The sequence below is a fragment of the Halichondria panicea genome, chromosome 9 (assembly GCF_963675165.1).
Source record: "Halichondria panicea chromosome 9, odHalPani1.1, whole genome shotgun sequence".
NCBI lineage: Eukaryota > Metazoa > Porifera > Demospongiae > Suberitida > Halichondriidae > Halichondria > Halichondria panicea.
Genome location: NC_087385.1, coordinates 4613808 through 4632204, shown reverse-complemented (window position 1 = coordinate 4632204; position 18397 = coordinate 4613808). Strand labels below are relative to the sequence as shown.

At 43.2% G+C, this 18397-nt stretch overlaps 3 protein-coding genes and 2 long non-coding RNA genes across 5 annotated transcripts in view; 2 read left to right on the top strand and 3 right to left on the bottom strand.

Annotated features, from left to right (window-relative positions):
* The window catches only part of LOC135341742 (tripeptidyl-peptidase 2-like), a 40040-nt gene extending 30398 nt beyond the window's left edge, over positions 1-9642 (top strand). Inside the window, exons 13-33 of the mRNA XM_064538403.1 lie at positions 2968-3033; positions 3122-3236; positions 3409-3504; positions 3558-3619; positions 3841-3917; positions 4095-4201; positions 4250-4404; positions 4503-4619; positions 4686-4786; positions 4846-4942; positions 6781-6963; positions 7277-7476; positions 7615-7696; positions 7804-7988; positions 8103-8199; positions 8282-8329; positions 8462-8535; positions 8650-8698; positions 8780-8878; positions 9065-9184; positions 9408-9642. Of these exons, the coding sequence (XP_064394473.1) occupies positions 2968-3033; positions 3122-3236; positions 3409-3504; positions 3558-3619; positions 3841-3917; positions 4095-4201; positions 4250-4404; positions 4503-4619; positions 4686-4786; positions 4846-4942; positions 6781-6963; positions 7277-7476; positions 7615-7696; positions 7804-7988; positions 8103-8199; positions 8282-8329; positions 8462-8535; positions 8650-8698; positions 8780-8878; positions 9065-9184; positions 9408-9497 (2220 nt within the window). The 3' untranslated portion in view covers positions 9498-9642. The remainder of the gene's footprint in view (positions 1-2967; positions 3034-3121; positions 3237-3408; positions 3505-3557; positions 3620-3840; positions 3918-4094; positions 4202-4249; positions 4405-4502; positions 4620-4685; positions 4787-4845; positions 4943-6780; positions 6964-7276; positions 7477-7614; positions 7697-7803; positions 7989-8102; positions 8200-8281; positions 8330-8461; positions 8536-8649; positions 8699-8779; positions 8879-9064; positions 9185-9407) is intronic.
* LOC135341744 (uncharacterized) lies at positions 153-1475 on the bottom strand. Its single transcript, XM_064538409.1, has 3 exons — positions 1326-1475; positions 1052-1257; positions 153-478 (listed from the first exon to the last, which is right to left on the bottom strand). The coding sequence occupies exons 1-3, from the start codon at positions 1333-1335 to the stop codon at positions 308-310; spliced, it is 387 nt and encodes a 128-aa protein (XP_064394479.1). The 5' UTR covers positions 1336-1475; the 3' UTR covers positions 153-307.
* On the bottom strand, positions 2091-2854 carry LOC135341746 (uncharacterized). Its single transcript, XR_010396616.1, has 3 exons — positions 2728-2854; positions 2488-2681; positions 2091-2388 (listed from the first exon to the last, which is right to left on the bottom strand). It is a non-coding gene; the product is annotated as an uncharacterized LOC135341746 (long non-coding RNA).
* Positions 5579-6772, top strand: LOC135341750 (uncharacterized). Its single transcript, XR_010396623.1, has 3 exons — positions 5579-5762; positions 5852-5980; positions 6098-6772. It is a non-coding gene; the product is annotated as an uncharacterized LOC135341750 (long non-coding RNA).
* A 434-nt stretch (positions 9643-10076) lies between the features above and the next one.
* Positions 10077-18364, bottom strand: LOC135341735 (U2 snRNP-associated SURP motif-containing protein-like). Its single transcript, XM_064538399.1, has 25 exons — positions 18204-18364; positions 17998-18102; positions 17714-17840; positions 17179-17297; positions 17058-17119; positions 16796-16985; positions 16438-16603; positions 16122-16301; positions 15914-15987; positions 15012-15160; positions 14646-14712; positions 14332-14483; positions 14062-14167; positions 13721-13857; positions 13225-13312; positions 13048-13173; positions 12721-12864; positions 12430-12544; positions 12286-12373; positions 11982-12093; positions 11668-11769; positions 11534-11615; positions 11346-11415; positions 10577-11233; positions 10077-10304 (listed from the first exon to the last, which is right to left on the bottom strand). Exons 1-25 carry the CDS (start codon positions 18276-18278, stop codon positions 10193-10195), a joined length of 3405 nt encoding a protein of 1134 aa, XP_064394469.1. The 5' UTR covers positions 18279-18364; the 3' UTR covers positions 10077-10192.
* Between the last annotated feature and the right edge of the window lie 33 nt (positions 18365-18397).

The following is an 18397-nucleotide window of genomic DNA, read 5'->3' as shown; positions in this document are numbered from 1 at the left end:
GTGTAATAAAAGTCATACAGTCCCTTCCGTGTTACACTTTCCATGTTAGCCGTAAGGCATAATTTGGTAACAGTCCTCGAGATATAAAAGAGCAATATCCAGTCAACATTACCGTCGGGCTTGTGCCTGTATATTTCATACAACACTCGGTATATCTATGACATAATTATTGCTATGATGGGTACAGTATTTACATTCTTCTTTTAAATACGTGTGTTCCATTTCTAGAACTAAGCTATACATAAAACATAGTCATAACAATGTTTAGACCTATCTCAAAAGTTCAAAATACTTTGTGTGTTCTTTCTTATGAAGCGTAATAAGTAGTGTTATTTAAGAACACCACTCCTACGATTAAAAATGGCCAAGCACTAATGTAGATCCAGGTAGTGATGTAGGCTACAATGTTGAGCTTCTTGGCCAGAGCAGCCTTTTTCTCAGCCTCAGCTGTGTTGCCTTCAATATCCAACTTTTGAGCCTGCGTGCATGTTATGTAGGGTTCAATACACATCACAATATATACTGATTCTTCGATTGTGCCTAATAAAATGGACACAATAAAGAGAAATCTCTTCACTGTATAGTTTGTTTGTGCAAAGTATGTGTTCCCTTTACTGTACGCACCAGTATTATGACCTTGTAAAGTTTATTTGTGTTGAGTTCAACCTTCATAAAGTTGTTATAACTTTGTCATACTTCACTGAAATTTAAAGTTTCATATACCATTCAATTCCTTGTTAAAAAGCACTTTTATCTATATACCGTAGAGCTGGTAAGCTCCAACCAGTTAAAAGTTAGTATTTAGAAGTCCCAGGCATATTTGTCCACCACATAAAGCATAAATGAAGCCATGATTGACTACATAACTTCCGGGGCCGAACTCAACGCAAATATATAGATTTTAGTACACATCGTCATAGACTTGAGTTATGGCATGGCGGCCAGGTCACATTCTAGTCTCTTTCTTGTAGTAGTCATCATGCAAAATGGCATGTATTTACTATAAAATTATTACGTAGGTACTGCACACGTGTCTATATAGACAGTGTACCTTCTTTGCAATGAAGATGGCTGCCACACTGAAGAGCATTGGAAGCCATGCCAACACTACAGCTGCCACAATAGTGATGCGAATGGAGAGAGCATAGTAGTGATCCTCCTTGCCTATCCTGAAGCCATCGCAGATGTTGTGAAAACACATCGACCGGAACGAGGGAGGTGGGAAAGATTTCCTTGTTCCAACTTGTGTTGTCTGACCTGTGTGTGTATAGTTGTTTAATACTCAGATGCAACATTAACACCTATTGTATTTTGCATTAATTCACCTTGCTCCATTACTTCTTTGCTGACTTTGATTAGTCGCTACACTTGCAGGCTCTGTTAGAAGATTTTTAGTTAGGGCTTGAATATGCCTCTCTTTATATACTCTATCATTACTGCTAACTGTATATTTGACAGAAGAAAGTACACTTGTGTGTGTGTGTTGCCATGTTGTTGTTGGATGTCACTCATTAAACATTCCAATCTGATGTTTTATTGTAATAAATATCCATGTACACATAATACATCTGTTCTAAATCAGCTGCATGTATAGCCTCAGGCGTATGTCCTTATTGTAGCTAATAGAGGAAATCTCGCTCTGGTTTGTCCAGCAGATGTATGATGAGAAACAGTAGAGAATGCTGCAATAATTTATATTCACCTGATTCCATATTGACAGTCTCCATGCACTTGTACGGTTGTTAAATGGTACTTTCTTGCTGCTCTATGCTTGCCTGTGAACCTACTTCACCCTTTAAATTTGTTCAGTGATACGGTTTTTTGCACTTTCAATATAAGTGTAATACTCATGCTACACAGCATTAGCTGTTCCTATTGTCCCTACGGTTCCTACTATTTCAAAGTAGACACTGTTTTGGAGGTGTCTATGTTGGATTTAGAAGCTCAAAGGCACTGTCCCGAGCCATGCACGCATCACATGTACTCCAGTTTCGCAATGCAAAGTGGTAGATGGTGCTTACCTTTGATGTCTGACCACAATGAGCAACAAGTACATGTACACGTATAGCAATATGATTGTGTAATTTCAGTTTATCACTCATTATTAATACCAATCCAATTTATTGTGTGAAATAACAATAAGCATGCATACACATTAAAATACGTGCACTATCTAGTATCAGTCTGTGTTGTTTGTTCTAAATCAGCTGCATGTGCCCGGCCTCAGGCAGATCACCTTCTGATTACAATTACTATCACTGAGAATACCGCTGACACCACTATGAAGTACGCTGCAGAGCTGATGTAGGATGCAATGTTTAGCTTCCTAGCCTGGGCAGCTTTTTTCTCAGCCTCGGTTTTATTGCCTTCAATGTCCAGTTCTTGAGCCTGCATGATATTTACATGTTGCGCTTGTAAATTTCACGTACAATGAATCATGATCATGAGTATCTGAATGTTGGTACTGCTATAACCATGCATTACTACCTTTTTAGCTTTAATGATAGCAGCTACACTCAACAGAATTCCTGGCCAGGCAAAAAAGAGAATAAATCCATAAATCAAGGTACGAATGGACAGGATATAGTAGTGGTCTTCTTTTCCTTTCCTGAATCCATTGCTTATCGAAATGCAGCAGAGATTCACAAAGTTAGGTTTTGGAAATCTCGCTCCAGTTTGTCCTGCAGACGTGTGATGAAAAGCAGTAGAAAAAGCCTCAATATTCACCTGATTCCATATTGACAGTCTCCACTTGTATAATTGTTGAATGGTATCCTCTTGTTGCTCTGTGCTTGCCTGTGAACCTACCTCACTCTGCATGTTCACCCCTTTAAATACCTACTCCATTGTTTGTATGCTCTATTATGAATATTGTTCAGTGATGCTATTTCTGCACTTTCAGTAAATGTTTGGCTAAGCTTTGAAAAACAATTCCTCATAATGAAAATTCATTCTTCTCATGTACAGATTGACAAGGCATACGAGCAGTACCTGGACAGCCAGTCCTCTTCATCTCTTAACGTTTCTTTCCGGGTAAGCTGCTCAGAATCCCTTGTTTGACTCCGTCCTTCGCATTTGTTCCACTAAAGATTCATACTTGATACTCTTATTCTGTGCATAGGTGACAGTCCCTCGTCTGAAGCATGCCAGAGGAATCTACCTTCGAGAGCCCTACTCTCTAGACAAGACCTCCAGAATCTCTGTTACCGTGGAGGCAAAGTTCCACGAAGATGCAGGTACAGTGATTATATGTATATGACCTCGCTTTATGGTAGTGCCCAGTCGAGCTAGCAGATTTCATGTAGAGTGTTCAACATGCATGTGTACAGTGTCGTGTATTTTGATTACATGTACAGAACATTGAATACGCATTTGCTACTTTATAACCATTGTGTTGTGTTCCTCTAGTTGCTGCCGAGAAGCTTGGATTTGAGATGGAGATGTGCCTGGTGAGCAGTCAGCCGTGGGTCAAGTGCCCCAAGCACCTCTGCATGTGGCCTGGAGGTAACCACGGCAATCCACCTCTGAGTAAATTTAATGCTTTTTTGTTTTTGCAGCTCGTCAGTTTGTTGTGGAGGTTGAGACAAGGGGACTAGAGCCGGGAGCACACTTTGCTGAGGTCAGTTGAATTCCTTAAATATAGTGAAACAAAATCTGAAGTATTGTATGTAGTTTTAGCACACGTGAAAACATATTTAATGATTATGCATGTTGTTCGTTATGCAAGAATAGCATATATTTAACAACGTAATATTATGTTCTTTCAATAAGGAACTGCAAATGATTTCACGTCGTAAAGACAACTAGTAATTGTTTGTTTACTAATAAATAATTGCACAGGTGTGTGGTTACGATGTTTCTGGGGAGACAAGGGCTGCTCTGTTTAGAGTTCCTGTTACTGTGCTCATTCCTGTCAAGTAAGTATGGGCACTACTACAAGTGAACATTTCCACAATAGCTAAGCACCCCAAGACTGGATTGGCCCTCTTTTCTGACTAGCTACCACTTTTCTAGTTTTTCTCTCTTTTTTATTAATGCTTTACTACTTACTATACGACTTCCGTACAATGCTAATCTCTCTGTTGTGGTTTCAGATTGACAGATGCTAAAAATTCGCTGTACAAGAGCGGTGCCATTGATCTGAGCAAAGGGATAGTACAGCGTCTCTTCTTCCACACCCCCAGTGATGCCACATGGGCAGGTGAGCACCCCCCACCTTGATACAGCTGGTCACACCTCCCCCCCACAGAGCTTGAGCTCACCAACCTCTCTGAGGAGTGTCGAGGACGTGTGACTATCCACACAATACAGCTGCTCCCCCAGAGGGCGTTCCGTACCAATGAGTCTCATGAAACCATGTCCCTCGACCCTGGGGCAAAGTCAGAAGCTGTTTTTTCTATTGCCGTGAGTCTGCATGCTACTGTACGTTAGGAGCGTGCTGTTGCTATGTAGTTAATCTTCTCACTATCATAGTTCATGATAACCACACCCTCCCACTCTAGGGTGGACGAACACTGGAGGTGTGCCTGACCCAGTACTGGTCTGATGTGAAGGAGATCTCCGTGTCCCTATCTCTCTCCTTCCACTGCCTCAAGCCAAGTTCCCCCGCTCTCACATTTGTGAGTTAATTATGGAGTTGTGTGCATTATCTGTATAGTGATGATACCCCCTCCCCCTACACACAGTACGGAGGTAAGATGTGGACCAGCTTCGACATTGTGAACGAGTTAGGAGATGAAGAGTTGAATCCAGAATTCAAACTCACTCATCACGTGATCTCCAAAAAGTAAGCCCCAGCTGCGTATATCTCTGTGACCACCAAGTCAATCTATCTCCCCCTCCTAGGCCGACTGAGCACCAGATTCTGCCCCTTAAATCTCGCGATGTTTTTGCCAGTGGTGCTCAGATCTACGAACTGATCCTCACTTATCCCTTCTCAGTGGTGAGTATCCCCATATTATGCTGTGTTAATGTCAAAACTGTTTTCAAGTACCCAAGGAGCTATATATAGATGTTTACATACGTCATTGTAATGTAAACATCTAATAACCAGAAATTGAAACTCCAGATATTTCAATTTCTGGTTTATACTGTCCAAGATACAACCTTTTCACCTCACTTGAAATGTACACAAAAAAAGAAATGTACCACTAATTGACCTCAGGTATGTGTACATATAGTAATGGTCAGAGCTGGGCATGCTCACAGTAAATTAGCCTCGATTCCAAGCCGCTGAGAAAGGCGGCCTGGTATACACTGTTTACGCATGCGCCAGAATTACCCAGAATCTGGGTAATCGTAAATTGCAGTATATTTATGTACCGACCGGCTATGGCAAGTCCCAGAGCAAGTCCATCTGCTTTCCAGACACTCCCTTTCTTGATTGATGTGAAGCTTGACAGGACCAGTGCACCTCTCTCTGAAAGAAGTGTTGTGATGGTGATTTCTCCTCTTGTTTCTCTGAGTGAAGCCATCTTCAAAGTGTTGGTGTGTCTGTTCGACGTTCAGTGCCATTCTCTCTGGAAGGAAGTATTGTTGTGACATTTGCCGAAAATTGGTCACAGAGTAAATACGTGGTATCTGATCCGAGAACTGTGTGGCCTGAATGTGTTTACAATCCGAGGGACTGATCCGAGAACTGTGTGGCCTGAATGTGTTTACAATCCGAGGGACTTGTGTGTATCCGATCCGAGGGACTTGTTGCTTGAGTGTGTATCCGGACCTGTTGCTTGAGTGTGTATTAATGGATAGTGCTTTCAATGGTAAATCTATTGTGTAAATCAATAAGTAGTCCTCACATTATGTTACGTCACAGCCACTGTACTTATCCACATTTATTTTTTACCCGCAGGTTTAACTAATTTCTTATGAGATTAACTTGTCGCCTGAGTGTGTATCCGATCCGAGCCTCAAGTTAATGAATAAATCTACAGAGCTGATGTTTTACTTAGCTGTCTCTGTCTACAGTATATACAGAGAGGTAGCCTCTTCTTTTTTTTTTCTGTTCTTTATCACAATAAGATAAAATACTGTTTTAACGTTCAATGAGATAAAATACGGTAAATAATAAATTAATTGTCCACCCACGCGCCAACAGTAAATACCAGGCCCACTATTCAAGGGGCTGGAGTCGAGGCTAACAGTAAATGAACAATTGCAAGTAATAATGGGGGAACCTGGCTTGTACAAAATCCTATAATCATTTGTATCTGAGGTGGAGAATGGTATGGCAAAAGCTTGTCAATTGCTATACCATCGGGAAGCAGCAGATAGATGTTTGTTGCTGAAGCTACTACATGTTTGGCCCGAGGGTTGTTGATAGATTTCAATGCACTGGAGATGTGTCGCTGCTTATAAAGCCAGCCCAAGGGAGCACTGTCTAGATGATCTCACGATGAATTGAAATGATTTGTGAAAAGCCGACTACCTAAAATTCAGACTCAATTGCTTCAGATTACTGGTAGATCTAAAGTGCTGCCACATTATGCTGTCTACTTAAACGCCTAGGATTCACTCAAAAGAAGGCTAAACACATCAATACAACGCTCTAAAATAGATGTAGGTCTTGCACAACCATTTACAATTTGAAACTGTGAGCATCCAGCTCTGACCATTACTATATGTACACATACCTGAGGTCAATTAGTGGTACATTTCTTTTTTTGTTTTTAAACTGATATTTCAAGTGAGGTGAAAAGGTTGTACCATCCCCCCAAATGAAGCCCTGACTATAATTATACACGCATGACTGACGAGTAACCCTCCCCCTTGTTGTTTCAGAGTCGTTCAACTGATGTACATCCTGACGCCCACCTCCTCAGTGACATGCTCTACGAGAACCCTTGTGGAGGACAGCTGTGGATGTTGTACAACAGTCACAAGCAGCTGCTTGCCACTGGGGACGCTTACCCAGGACAGTATTCTGTCAAGCTGGAGAAGGGAGAGTATACCCTCAGGCTACAGGTGGGTGGAGTATGACACAGTATAGGGGTTGCCATGCACGACATAGAGCGTGAGTTTGGAAGGTCAGCTTCCAAAAGTAAAGCGTGTCTCAGATTACTTTCAGACTGTCTATATAGCCTATGCTTTTTTCTGAAAATGAATGGACACTTTTGAGATAACAACACCATGCTACTAGGTACAGGAAACGCTACAGAATGAATGATCTTGCAACCTGCGTTTTGACTTCATTACTTCTGCCTGCCTGTTTTCTGATTGTTGGTCATCCAAGAAGCATTATAACTGGTGTGTTTAAAGCCGACTGACTCCACCCCAGGTTCGCCACGAGGACCAGTCCAAGCTGGAGCAGCTCAAAGACATGGTAGTGCTATTGGAGTTCAAACTGTCATCCTCTCTCAGTCTGGAATGTGGCAGTCGTCGTGTTGACTCTCTCTCATCTGGGGGAAAGTACCCCTCCAAAGTACTGACAGCTGGCACAAGAGCTCCCGTCTTTGTCAGCTGTGTCTCTGACGACAAGTGAGTAATGGACATATCTTTTATAATTATGTGATGCTAGTTTATAATTAGTGGCATGCAGGTTAGTTACCGTGCAAGCATATAGTTTCATCATAGTTTGGCTGTTTCTTAAGTTTATTATCTCTGCCTGTTACACAGGATTACCAAGCAAGGAGTGTCTCCTGGAGACCTGCTCACTGGCAGCTTCACTCTCAGCAAGAAAGGCGCAGTCAAGGCCAAGGTATAGAATAAGATTTGTGCTAGGTACCCAAATGCATGTAATTTGACTCCGAAGAATAGTAATAGCTAGTACACAAAGCACTTAATGGCTGTAATCAAATGCTGCAGGTGTCGTATCCACTGGAGTACATTGTGGGTCCCAAGTCCTCTAAATCGGCCAACAAGGGAGGGAGTGGTTCGAGCAAGAAGGGCGGGGCAAGCATAAAAAGTGACAGCAGCCTGGGTAGTGTCAGTGGCACACCTGACCCGGATTATGCTCAGGCCTTAAAGGACCTCAAGCTTCAGTGGCTCAGGTAAAATATGCAGACACATGTACATAACATGCATGTAGTTTGAAGATGAATACGTGGTACAGTTTTGTGCGAGGGCCTCTACATTTCCTTTCATTCCCCCTGCTTTACCTGTAGCTCTGGTGCACTGTCTGCGGGTGATCTGGAGGCAGATTATGGGAATGACGTTGACTTCCTCATTGCCAAGCTCAAGTTGGCTGCCAACAACCAGAGTGTGAGTTATATAGTACTTGCTATTGTATAGTTATTCTTTTTACTGCTGTAGTGTGACGTACACTTTTTTAACGTGTGTGCAGGTTGAGTATAGGAGTGTGGAGAAGCTGGCTTCAGAAATTATGGAGAAGGTGAGATGGTCAAGGTTTCATGTGTGTGTATCAGAAAATTGATACTTTATTGCCATTGTTTGCTTACATTCCAGACATTCTGTGTTGTGTGTACTACTATAGCTTGTGTTTATCCATCCTAATTGTATGCAGTTTGATATGGTTAAAATCTTGGCTCACTCCGGAGCTAAGGCTGACTTAGGTGTGGAGGCATCTTCCAAAGCTAGGTAACTGCATAATTATTGTGCTGTGCATGACCTTACTGACTGACTACCTATTGTTACTAATTATGATCTGCATGCATGCTTTAATTGCCACATTCTTTCATCTTTTACTTTTAGCAAAGTTGAGAAAGAAAAGAGCAAACTTGTGGACTGCCTACTGTTTGAGGTGAGTTGTCATAACAAAACTCGTGCACTCTCAACTTGTTCTGTTGTTGTGTGTATCAGCTGTGTATGTCCTATCTCCCAGGCAATCATCTTGTGTCGAGACGAGAGTGCAGCTGCTCACCCACGCATTGCTGAGATCTATGTGGACCTACACAAGCTACTTGATGCAAAAGATTCTAAGGTACAACGCTCTATCCCTAAAACTCGAAGGATCGATAGGTCATGCTTTCACAGTTTGTGCAGCGATTAGTGTTGATTACTGTTGGCTCAAGGCTATAAATTTTGTTTTGCGATATATAGATTAGACGTACATTTGCGTGACTGTTGTATAAATCTGACTGATGCCTATTAATCACGATCCCTACAGCTGAGAACATTCCGGAAGAGATATGCCGAGCTGCGTGGTCATTTTGGGACAGCTGCCAAGATCCAGGAGGATGAGATTGGGGAGAAGGGGAGCAAGGCAGCCGAGCAGGAACTAATCAAGGTAATGCATACAGTATAATTAGCTTCTTTGACGTAATGACTTTGAAAAGTGACAAAATTGCAGCTCTGTATTAATTTCTAGTGCACCTATCTATAACATTTTATATAACCTGTTCTGTGGTTCTGTACTAGTGCTAAATTGTACATTATAGCCATGTTCTCCACCTGTTACTAACTCCTCCCCCCCCCCTAATGCACACACACACACACACACCTATCCACAGTACATACGCAAGCTTGGCTGGGGTCACTGTGCTGACCTGAAGGAGCAGTGGTTGCCGAGGAAATATCCTGACAACTATCAATTGTTTTAGTCCTGACTATTTATTACATGCATGGAACTACCTAGTTAGTTAGTGACTAATCTTAGTTGCATTCTGTTAGTGTGATACCTATTTTATCGCTTTTACTAGGCAAATGGTTTTACAACACTTTATTTGGGGGATTTCCCTCATCATGTTCCGCCACAATGTTTACAGTACAAGTAATGTGCAAAAATGGGGCTCCCCTGACGAGTGTGCAAGCACCTGGAAATACCTCAGGCCATGTGTTTTGTTTTACTACTATGCATGGTTCTAGGGATTTATGGCCACCAATGCAAGCCCATGGTTTACATTGCCATAAATTCATAGTATGATCCTATAGCTATATGTATAATTATGTGATTGCTATAATATAATTATGCAATCAATATGCTACGTTGCGCATCGATCAGTGCTCCTGTAAATATCAACAAGATGGCAACACTATACTTCGATTCGCTGGCAGTTGCGTATAATAATGTATCTGCAGAATTGGCTATAGGGCTATAGTATACTGTAGTCGTGCATACAAACTACAAGCTAAGCTCCTATTCCGTAACACCCTTTAATTGGGCTATAATTATTATAGCATTTAAACAATCAAAGACTTCATTGGCAACATTCAAATAGGAGCAAAGCACACAAGAGCAACAACAGAACAGAATTTGTAAAACAAAAACAACGTCATAGTCATGGCATGAAAGAGTTCAATGGCGGCTTGATTTCTTGCCTGACTTGCTGCTCTTGTGTGGACTTCTACTGCGACTACGTTTCTTCTTCTTAGAGCTCTTACTGGGAGATTTGGACCGTGACTTGTGCCTGCAAGGAATCAAAAAATCATTTAGTCAACCTCTTGAGAATTTGCAGGTGAATGTGTGAGTCATTAATCTTGTACTATGAGCTGCAAATTGCTACTTTCACAGGCCTTGGATTGAAAGGAAGTGCGGCCTGGAATCGAGGCTAGTAAATTGCATGTACTGTACCAAGAGTTCTGATGAACTCTGGACTGTACCCATAACACACTGCATTTTTTATCAGCGTAATTAACCTATAGCAATAAAACACCGTACTGTATGTACATGGTATCTCACCGCTGGGATTTGGGTGATCTTGATCGATTTCTACTCTTCCTTGGACTGCGAGATCTCTTCCTTGGACTACGAGATCTCTTCCTTGGACTACGAGATCTCTTCCTTGGACTACGAGATCTCTTCCTTGGACTACGAGATCTCTTCCTTGGACTATGAGATCTTTTTCTTGGACTGCGAGATCTCTTCCTTTGCGGTGACCTCGATCGTGACTTCTTTCTTGATGGAGATGAGGACCGTTTCCTTGGCGACCTTGACCGTTTCCTACTGGGCGAAGCCGATCTTTTTCTCTTTTGAGGGGATCTAGAACGCGACCTTTTCCGTGACGGTGACGGAGAAGATGATCTTTTCCTACTTTTGGGGGATCGGGACCGCGATCTTTTTCTTGAAGGTGATGGTGATTTCTTTCTGCTTTTCTGAGGTGTTCTAGATCGTTTCCTTGTTGAAGGAGAAGATGACCTCTTTCCAACAGGACTTCTCTCTCGTGACCTCTTCCGCTTAGGACTGCGAGACCTTCGTCTGGACGGTGATGGAGATCGTTTTCGCTCAGTGCTTCGCTCACTGGACTTTCTTCGCTTGAGAGGGGGGCTGTGCGAGCGTGACCTCTTCCGTGAACGGTCTTTTGAGGGACTTTCCCTCTGAGGGCTCTTGGAGCGTTTCCTGTGAGGACAGACAAAGTAACATAAGTGTGGTACTGTACGTTGTAGCTAAGCGATATTTCCAGGTGTACAGTAGAGGAAAAATATATAATAGTTGTATATTATAAGCTCACCTTTTAGGAGAGCGTTTAGGAGATCTACTTTTACTCGACTTTCGCGGGCTATCCTCCAGCTCGTAGTTAGCTGTATTGGAGATACACAAGGGAAGATTGAATGGCATATGAGCTATACATGTTACTGATGTGTTACAGTGGAATGTGGGAGTACAGGAAAGCAACACACATAACAAATCATTAGTCACCTAGAATAGATGGGGAAGGGGACCGTGACGTAGACCTCCCCCTGGGAGAAGTGGGTGGAGTAATTTTGGGTTGGACCGCCTCCTGTGAGAGAACATGTCATTTACTATTGGTAAAAGAACCTATGAGAGTTTACATTCATGAGCTTGTCTCTATATTTATCCACTCTCAGAGTGATATCAGCCTTGCTGTAACTACCAGTGGACTCGAGAGCATCAGACAACTCCACAACCTTCACCTGCAGGTAGAAGAGGTCAACAGTCACTCAGCATACTTATAACACAGTGTGTACTTACTGTATAACACAGTGTGTACTTACTATATAACACAGCATGTACTTACTATATTATACAGTAACACTAGTCTAACACACTGTACATAGCGTAGGGTGTGGATAGACAATACTGTGGTGTGTATACATGTACTTCAGCAGCTACATGTATCCCTCACCTCAACATCTCTGAGTATTCTTCTCTTCTTCTCCTCGAGCTCTGCCAGCAGCTGCTGTTTCTCAGTGTCCTGGCTCTGACCCACCACAATACCTGGATCCTCTCCCTCCTCTCTGCAGGGGGGGGGGGTAAACATGCACGTACAACTTTTGTTGCGCTAAAAGTGGTTTATTAGACCTTAAAAGTGGATTTACTACTGTAACATAGCAATGTAAGTGAAGTGGACTTACTACATAGCAATTGTAAGTGTACAGGTTATAGATCATTGGCTATGTTGGACTTGGCTTCCACACACAATCACTCACTCATCAGAGTCGTAGTCGACCAGCTCCCATTTGGAGCGCACCACAGGCTCAGGAGGTGGTAAAGGTGGTGGAGGAGAGGGCTCCTCCACTGGGGGTACGTAAGTCAACATAAGTCTGAATTAATTCACACTGAGTGCTTCTTACTAGGTATCCCATCGATGTCACTTGCTTCCTTGCTGAGAGGCACTCCATCAATCATATCATCATCAATCATGGCAGGCTGCTCAGGTACATGTAGGGGGGTACCATCAAGGTCCTCCTATACACAGGGAAACATTACTTGAAACAACGAAGGGGGAAAGAGTGGGGGATACTTCATAGTGGGAAAGAAAAGGGAGACAGAGGGTAAGAATGGAGGAAGAGTGGGGGATTAGTGTGGAAGAAAGGGGGAGACAGAGGGGGATAACAGTGAGAGCATTAAAGAGGTGACCTCACCTGGTCGAGGGGCACTCCATCAATGTTCTGCCCCACCCCACTGAAGTCTATTGGTCGGTCATCAAACAGAGGGACCCCATCGATCTCACTCACATTAGGCCCCTCCCCTTCTGGTTTGGCAGCCATCAGGGCTGCCACTGTGTCCTGGGAGAGGGAATACATACACACATGGCTACAATCACGTTTGTACATGTACAAAGACGGACCATACTCTAATTAACCAGTGCTAACATCACAGAGGTTCAAAGTAATATATAAAAAGCATGGTTACAAGGTACAAGGTAGGCAATTATTTGATCTCTATGTACATGTACATCCAACACTCACAAAGGCCTTCTGTTTTGCCACCTCCTCCTGAGTTTTGCCGAAAAACGTCTCTCTGAGTTTGTCGAGGAAGTTGAAATGGAAGATGGACACCATGTCCCAGGACTTGACACATGCCAGCACTCGACGCTAAAAAGGGGGTGGGGAATGATTGGGGGTTTGGTTTAAGGAGGAGCTCACCCTGAAGTTCTCTGCCCTCATTCTGGATGTAATGTCTTGAAGCAAAGTGCTGAAGTGCTCGAAAATTTGGTTCAGTTTACTCTCAAACCTGCAGTGAGTAGTCATGTGATACCCCACAGCAACAGCCGTAACATAGAGAGTGGCTCAGAGTATGGCTCACACATAACCCCTCATAAGACAACAGGTAAATCTAAGCTATACACATACATCCAAAGTACATACTACGTACTGTACATAGCTTATAACAGTACAACAAATAATGGGCCATTGTTTTCTGTGGAGCCTCAAATGCACTCGTGCAGTCAGCACTGAAGCTAATAGAGTATACCAGAGCAGTTTCTCAGCCCCCCCCCCCCCCCCCCCCACGCACACTGTTCCCAAGACGTGGTGCAGGTACCAGTAGCCATAGCAATATCATCACTGTGCCACATTTTACATAATTATAAACTGCTGTATATGTACCTACACTATACACACATATCACACACACCCTCACCCTCTCCTGAAGTTTGACGAGTAGCGGACTGTGGGGCTGCAGTTGTGTAGGATGTCGCTGACCAGGAAGAGACGAGCCAGCTTCATGGGCAGGGGTGTGGCAGCAATGGTCAGTGACTCACTAATGCAGTCAACTATCTGTAGAGGCAGGGGAGAAACATAATCAAACTATGCCTAGCACGTTTCCTAAAGACATTGGCTTTTGCTGAACTAAACAATTATAATACTGAAAAACTCTTACTTTGAGCATCCAATTGCAAACATGGTTTCTGTGGTTCTAGTACGTGTTTATACTACGCTCTGTGTTGCCATCACAACCAAATGGTTCATTTTCCAGCTCACCTCCTCTGCTGAGTCAGCATGATCTAGACACCAGACCATACTCTTGCGAATACTTCCCCTCTCCATGGTAACACGTCGCAGCTGGTCCTCCAGATCATCACGCTTGCTGTACACACACCCGAACAGGAAAATTAAATGCACGTTATAGGACACATTAATTTCAACACAGATCCTTCACGGAGAAGATTGGGAGATATTGGAAATTAAGGAGAGAGGGTGGGGGATTGTGGGGTAGAGAGTAGAGGAGAGATTGGGGGTAGTGTGTAGTACCTGGCAGAGAGTTGTCCTCGCTTCAAGACAGCATCTTCCTCCACGGGGGGTAATAGTTTCATCCTCAGATTCTTGAGAGGGGGTGGTTTCCATAGTGACCCGTGCACAAACATTCTGAAATCCTCAGTGCACCAAGTCTCAGGAGAGTCGCCCTACATGATAGTAGACGGTGAAACAATTGACTGTATAATTATGATGTCTGGCAGTAATGGTTATTTAGGCCTTAGAAACAGAGTGTCTAGGTCACAACACAGGTGCTGTGTCTATGACTGAGTGCACCATTTGGAGGTGTGCCAGCTGCTGCCCACTCTCACCTGTAGGATGGAGAAGAGCTTCCAGCGGTAATAAATGTGGGCGGGGCCCTGGTTGTCAAACAGGAATCTGGAGATGGGGGAATACGTTGGTACATGTGTGTAAAAACAGTGTTTCTAAGCAACTGATTCACATTATCCCACAATGGCTACCATTAGTAACAGTAGAGGCAATATCACTTGCACTAGCTCTCTTTTAAGGAGAATACCTTTGTCTCAGCTTTCAAACTTAATACAGTACACATGTACACACAATTTTGAACAGCCACCGGTTATCAATCATGTGCATCTAGTACACTGTATGCCTAGCTCTGTGCAAGACCTTTCATTGTAAGACTCATCAACAGCTGTATTGTACGGCACACTTACTGGTACACCGGATTATTGATCTCCTTGTTCATGATCATGGCCTCAAACATTGGGCCCTCTCTGATGACGAACTCTATCACACGATGGATGAGACGGAGCAGCTTGATGTCAGTGGGTATCACCACTCGAATCATAGCGTCAAACAGCGTCTAGGAAATGGGAGGGGAGGGGGGGGGGGGCAGTGATAGCATTCACTGGACACAATACTGAAACCTTATAGCATAACTTGCACAAATTTGAGTAGTCATTACTATAAAGTGTACATACCAAGAGTTAGAGTGTACAGTACTTTTCAAGTAGGTTTCATTCAAAGTTGAATGTTGAAGTGAGTACTCACACCACTAAACCACAAAACAAAGCTGATCATGATTATGATCTACCCACAAGCTTCATAATTATGTACAAATGTATGTGTATCTTTGCTTGAACTTCTCCTAAGTAAGTGCCTAGATTTTCAAAGAGTATCTGTAGCACTGTTACGGATTCAACATAGGATGAGGACCATGCATGCCTTTGCTACTTTGGCTCGACATCTCCACTTCTCCCGAACAAATGCTCTATTCTTTTACAGTACTTTTGCTGATGTACATTAATTCTCTTACTTGGTTTGCTTAAGTAGTGTAGCAACACTCTGCACCTCAAGTCATTTGAATATATGCATCTAGATGAACACCCACACACGTAGTCAGTGCTGTGTATTATCATGCATGGGCATCATCACACTGACAGGCTGTGACAGCCACTTACAGTTGTATCAGCTTTGTGGTTTAGTGGTGTGAGTACTCACTTCAACATTCAACTTTGAATGATTCTGTATGTACATTTTATATAATATGCACAAGCCACAAGCTGAATTACTGTCATAGCCTTCAAAGCCTTCAAAGGTACTCACTCTCACTCACATCTTCAAAGCTCTTCTCCTTATTGTCGTTCTGAGAGTCCTGGGCAGATCCAGGAGGGGCAACAGTCACGTAGCCTGCAAAGGGGGAAGGTGTAAACGAGAAACCACCACTGTTCTTGCAGAGAGTATGTGCACATGCTATGACTAAATATAATAACGGATATACTTACTTATACGAGGTGCTTATACCTACTGTGTGAACAGCTCACCTGATTTTTTATGCCCCGACTTTTTGATGGTCTGAGCGTTGAAGGGCAGACCAGAGGGGGGGTCAGGGTGTTTGGCTTTCTCATCAGCTTGTATATCCGGAGGTACGTAGACTGGATGAGGGGGGAGGGGCACTGCCTTGCCCCACCCCACCAGCACCTCATAGTCCATGATGGTCGTACCTGGACAGGTGTGGGGGTAAAGTAACATGTACATACAAAAATGTGAGGTCGGCCACTCCTACATTGAAATCTCATTTTAGAGTATCTACTCTAAAATGAATGTACAACACAGTGTGTGATGATGATGTCTCTTCACCTTTGAAATGTTCGAGGGCTTTCTCTGCGTCCTCCCTCTTCATGAAAGCCACAAAGCCGCAGTTCCTGTTTTTGGCTCTCTCCTCCTCTGTCCGTGGCCACATCACCTTGATGCTTGCCAGTGGCCCAAACTTGCCAAACATCTGACACAGTTTCTCCTCATTCAACTGTGGAGGGTAAGAGATGGAGCAATGCTTACGTATGTATTAATGATACAAGCTACGTACTGTATATAATTGTCACCAAACAGCAAAGGAAGAAATGAAGTGTCCTACAATGTATTACGGTAGACATAAAGAGCCTAATGTGCTTATGATAACGTCACCACGGTTACTTTCCAAGCTAAATTTTAGCCTCACATTAGGATTGATATTTCCCACATAGAGGTTTGTGGTTAGGGAATCCCCCGTACCGAGGGACCCACTCTTGAGGGACTTGTACTCCTCCACCTCAAATATCTCACTACTAGGTTCGGGCTCGTCAGCCTCGTCCAACGTTATGACTCCCGCCTCTCTCTTGGCGTGACGATCCTTACGCTCAGTCTGGGCTCTAATGGGTGGGGGAGAATGAGAGGATGGTTGCAGGGTACACAAACAACACAAGAAGCTATATTGCACTCACCTCTTTAGTTCCTCTCTGAAAAGTTCCAAAATACTCTTTTTCTTTCCAGTTCCTTTTTTCTTCTGCACAAACAAGAACACGAGATGTTTAAAAACTGTACAAAAATTAGTTCACACATCACCTGTGGTTTCTGATTCACAGCGGTGGGTTTGAGCAGAACAGCTGGCTCCTCTTTCTTCTCGGGTTGGAACCGGCCGGGTGGTTTGTAGAGTCCCCCTGACTTGGGTCTCTCGCTCATACCTGCAGGTGGGATGGGAGGAGATATGTCTCACGTACAGCACATGTTACTGGAGTGCTACGTATATATAGGTTGTGTAATAGCCACAGTAGAATGAAGTATGTGTGCCTCAGATTTCTCATTTTCAGACATTTCAGCTCAACCAGCACGCACACCTCACATGGAGGGCGATTGTGGAGAGTTGATTCTTAGCCGAGAGAAACATCATCCTAGGCAAGACTATGTGGTACATTAAACTATCAACCACTGTGCCTATGCACTAGTAGCTGCAAAATACTATTAATATTGACTGATCTGGGGGCTAACTGTCAGCATTTTTCAAAGCCATAATTTGAGATTTAGAATACAATGTGTGGTCAACCCTCTACTTGCACATGCATCACTAACAAGTTGTGCACAGATACAGTACACCACTCACTAGCTGCCTTCTCTCTCTTCTCTGGGTTGAAGGTGGACCCTCTGACAAATGCCTTCCCTTCAGTTCCTGTATCCTCAAAGGAAGCCACAAACTCTTCGAACACCTCAGCTGTCTCTTTGGCCTCAGCCTACATACACAATGCACACAATGCACACATTTCACCTACTGTACAGTGTGTACACTTGGGTACCTACATGTATGTGCATACACTTAAGGAGAAATACATAAGCAGTGAGAAAATAAGAACCCTGTGTTGTGATATCATGGGGTTACGCTCCACATACCATCTTCTTGTCTAGCTTTTTCTCATCCTTTTTTTTGATAGCCGCTCTCTTGAGAGGGTTCATCATCCCCATACTGAACGCAGCCAGTTTCGACTTGGAGATCGACTGGGGAAGAGTGTGTGTGTGTACGGGGAGAAGGAATGTGATTCAGATAATGTGTCATGTCGCTCTCAAATTAATAAGTACCGTATTGTATTTGTATTCACCTGGACTGAATTTGGTTTCAAGCCATCTTTACTCAAGCCCCAAGGGAGTGACCCTTTCTTCCCTCTGTCTGCCATTACTGTACTACTATACAAAGCTTGTCTCCATGTTTTTAGGCTTCACACACATGCTAAAGGTCAAAGTATTAAGAAGGTGCTGATTTATTGGAAAAGAACGTACGTGCAAGCAAGCAAGC

What these genes read in the sequence shown, in the direction of transcription:
- LOC135341735 (XM_064538399.1), bottom strand. Translation starts at nt 18,278, where the DNA reads ATGGCAGACAGAGGGAAGAAAGGGTCACTCCCTTGGGGCTTGAGTAAA. An exon ending in GAAGAGAGAGAAGGCAGCTA is followed by an intron (nt 17,298 to 17,713) that starts GTGAGTGGTGTA and finishes TCCCACCTGCAG; the next exon opens with GTATGAGCGAGAGACCCAAG. An exon ending in CCTAAACGCTCTCCTAAAAG is followed by an intron (nt 11,234 to 11,345) that starts GTGAGCTTATAA and finishes CTGTCCTCACAG; the next exon opens with GAAACGCTCCAAGAGCCCTC.
- LOC135341744 (XM_064538409.1), bottom strand. An exon ending in CCATCTTCATTGCAAAGAAG is followed by an intron (nt 479 to 1,051) that starts GTACACTGTCTA and finishes ACATGCACGCAG; the next exon opens with GCTCAAAAGTTGGATATTGA.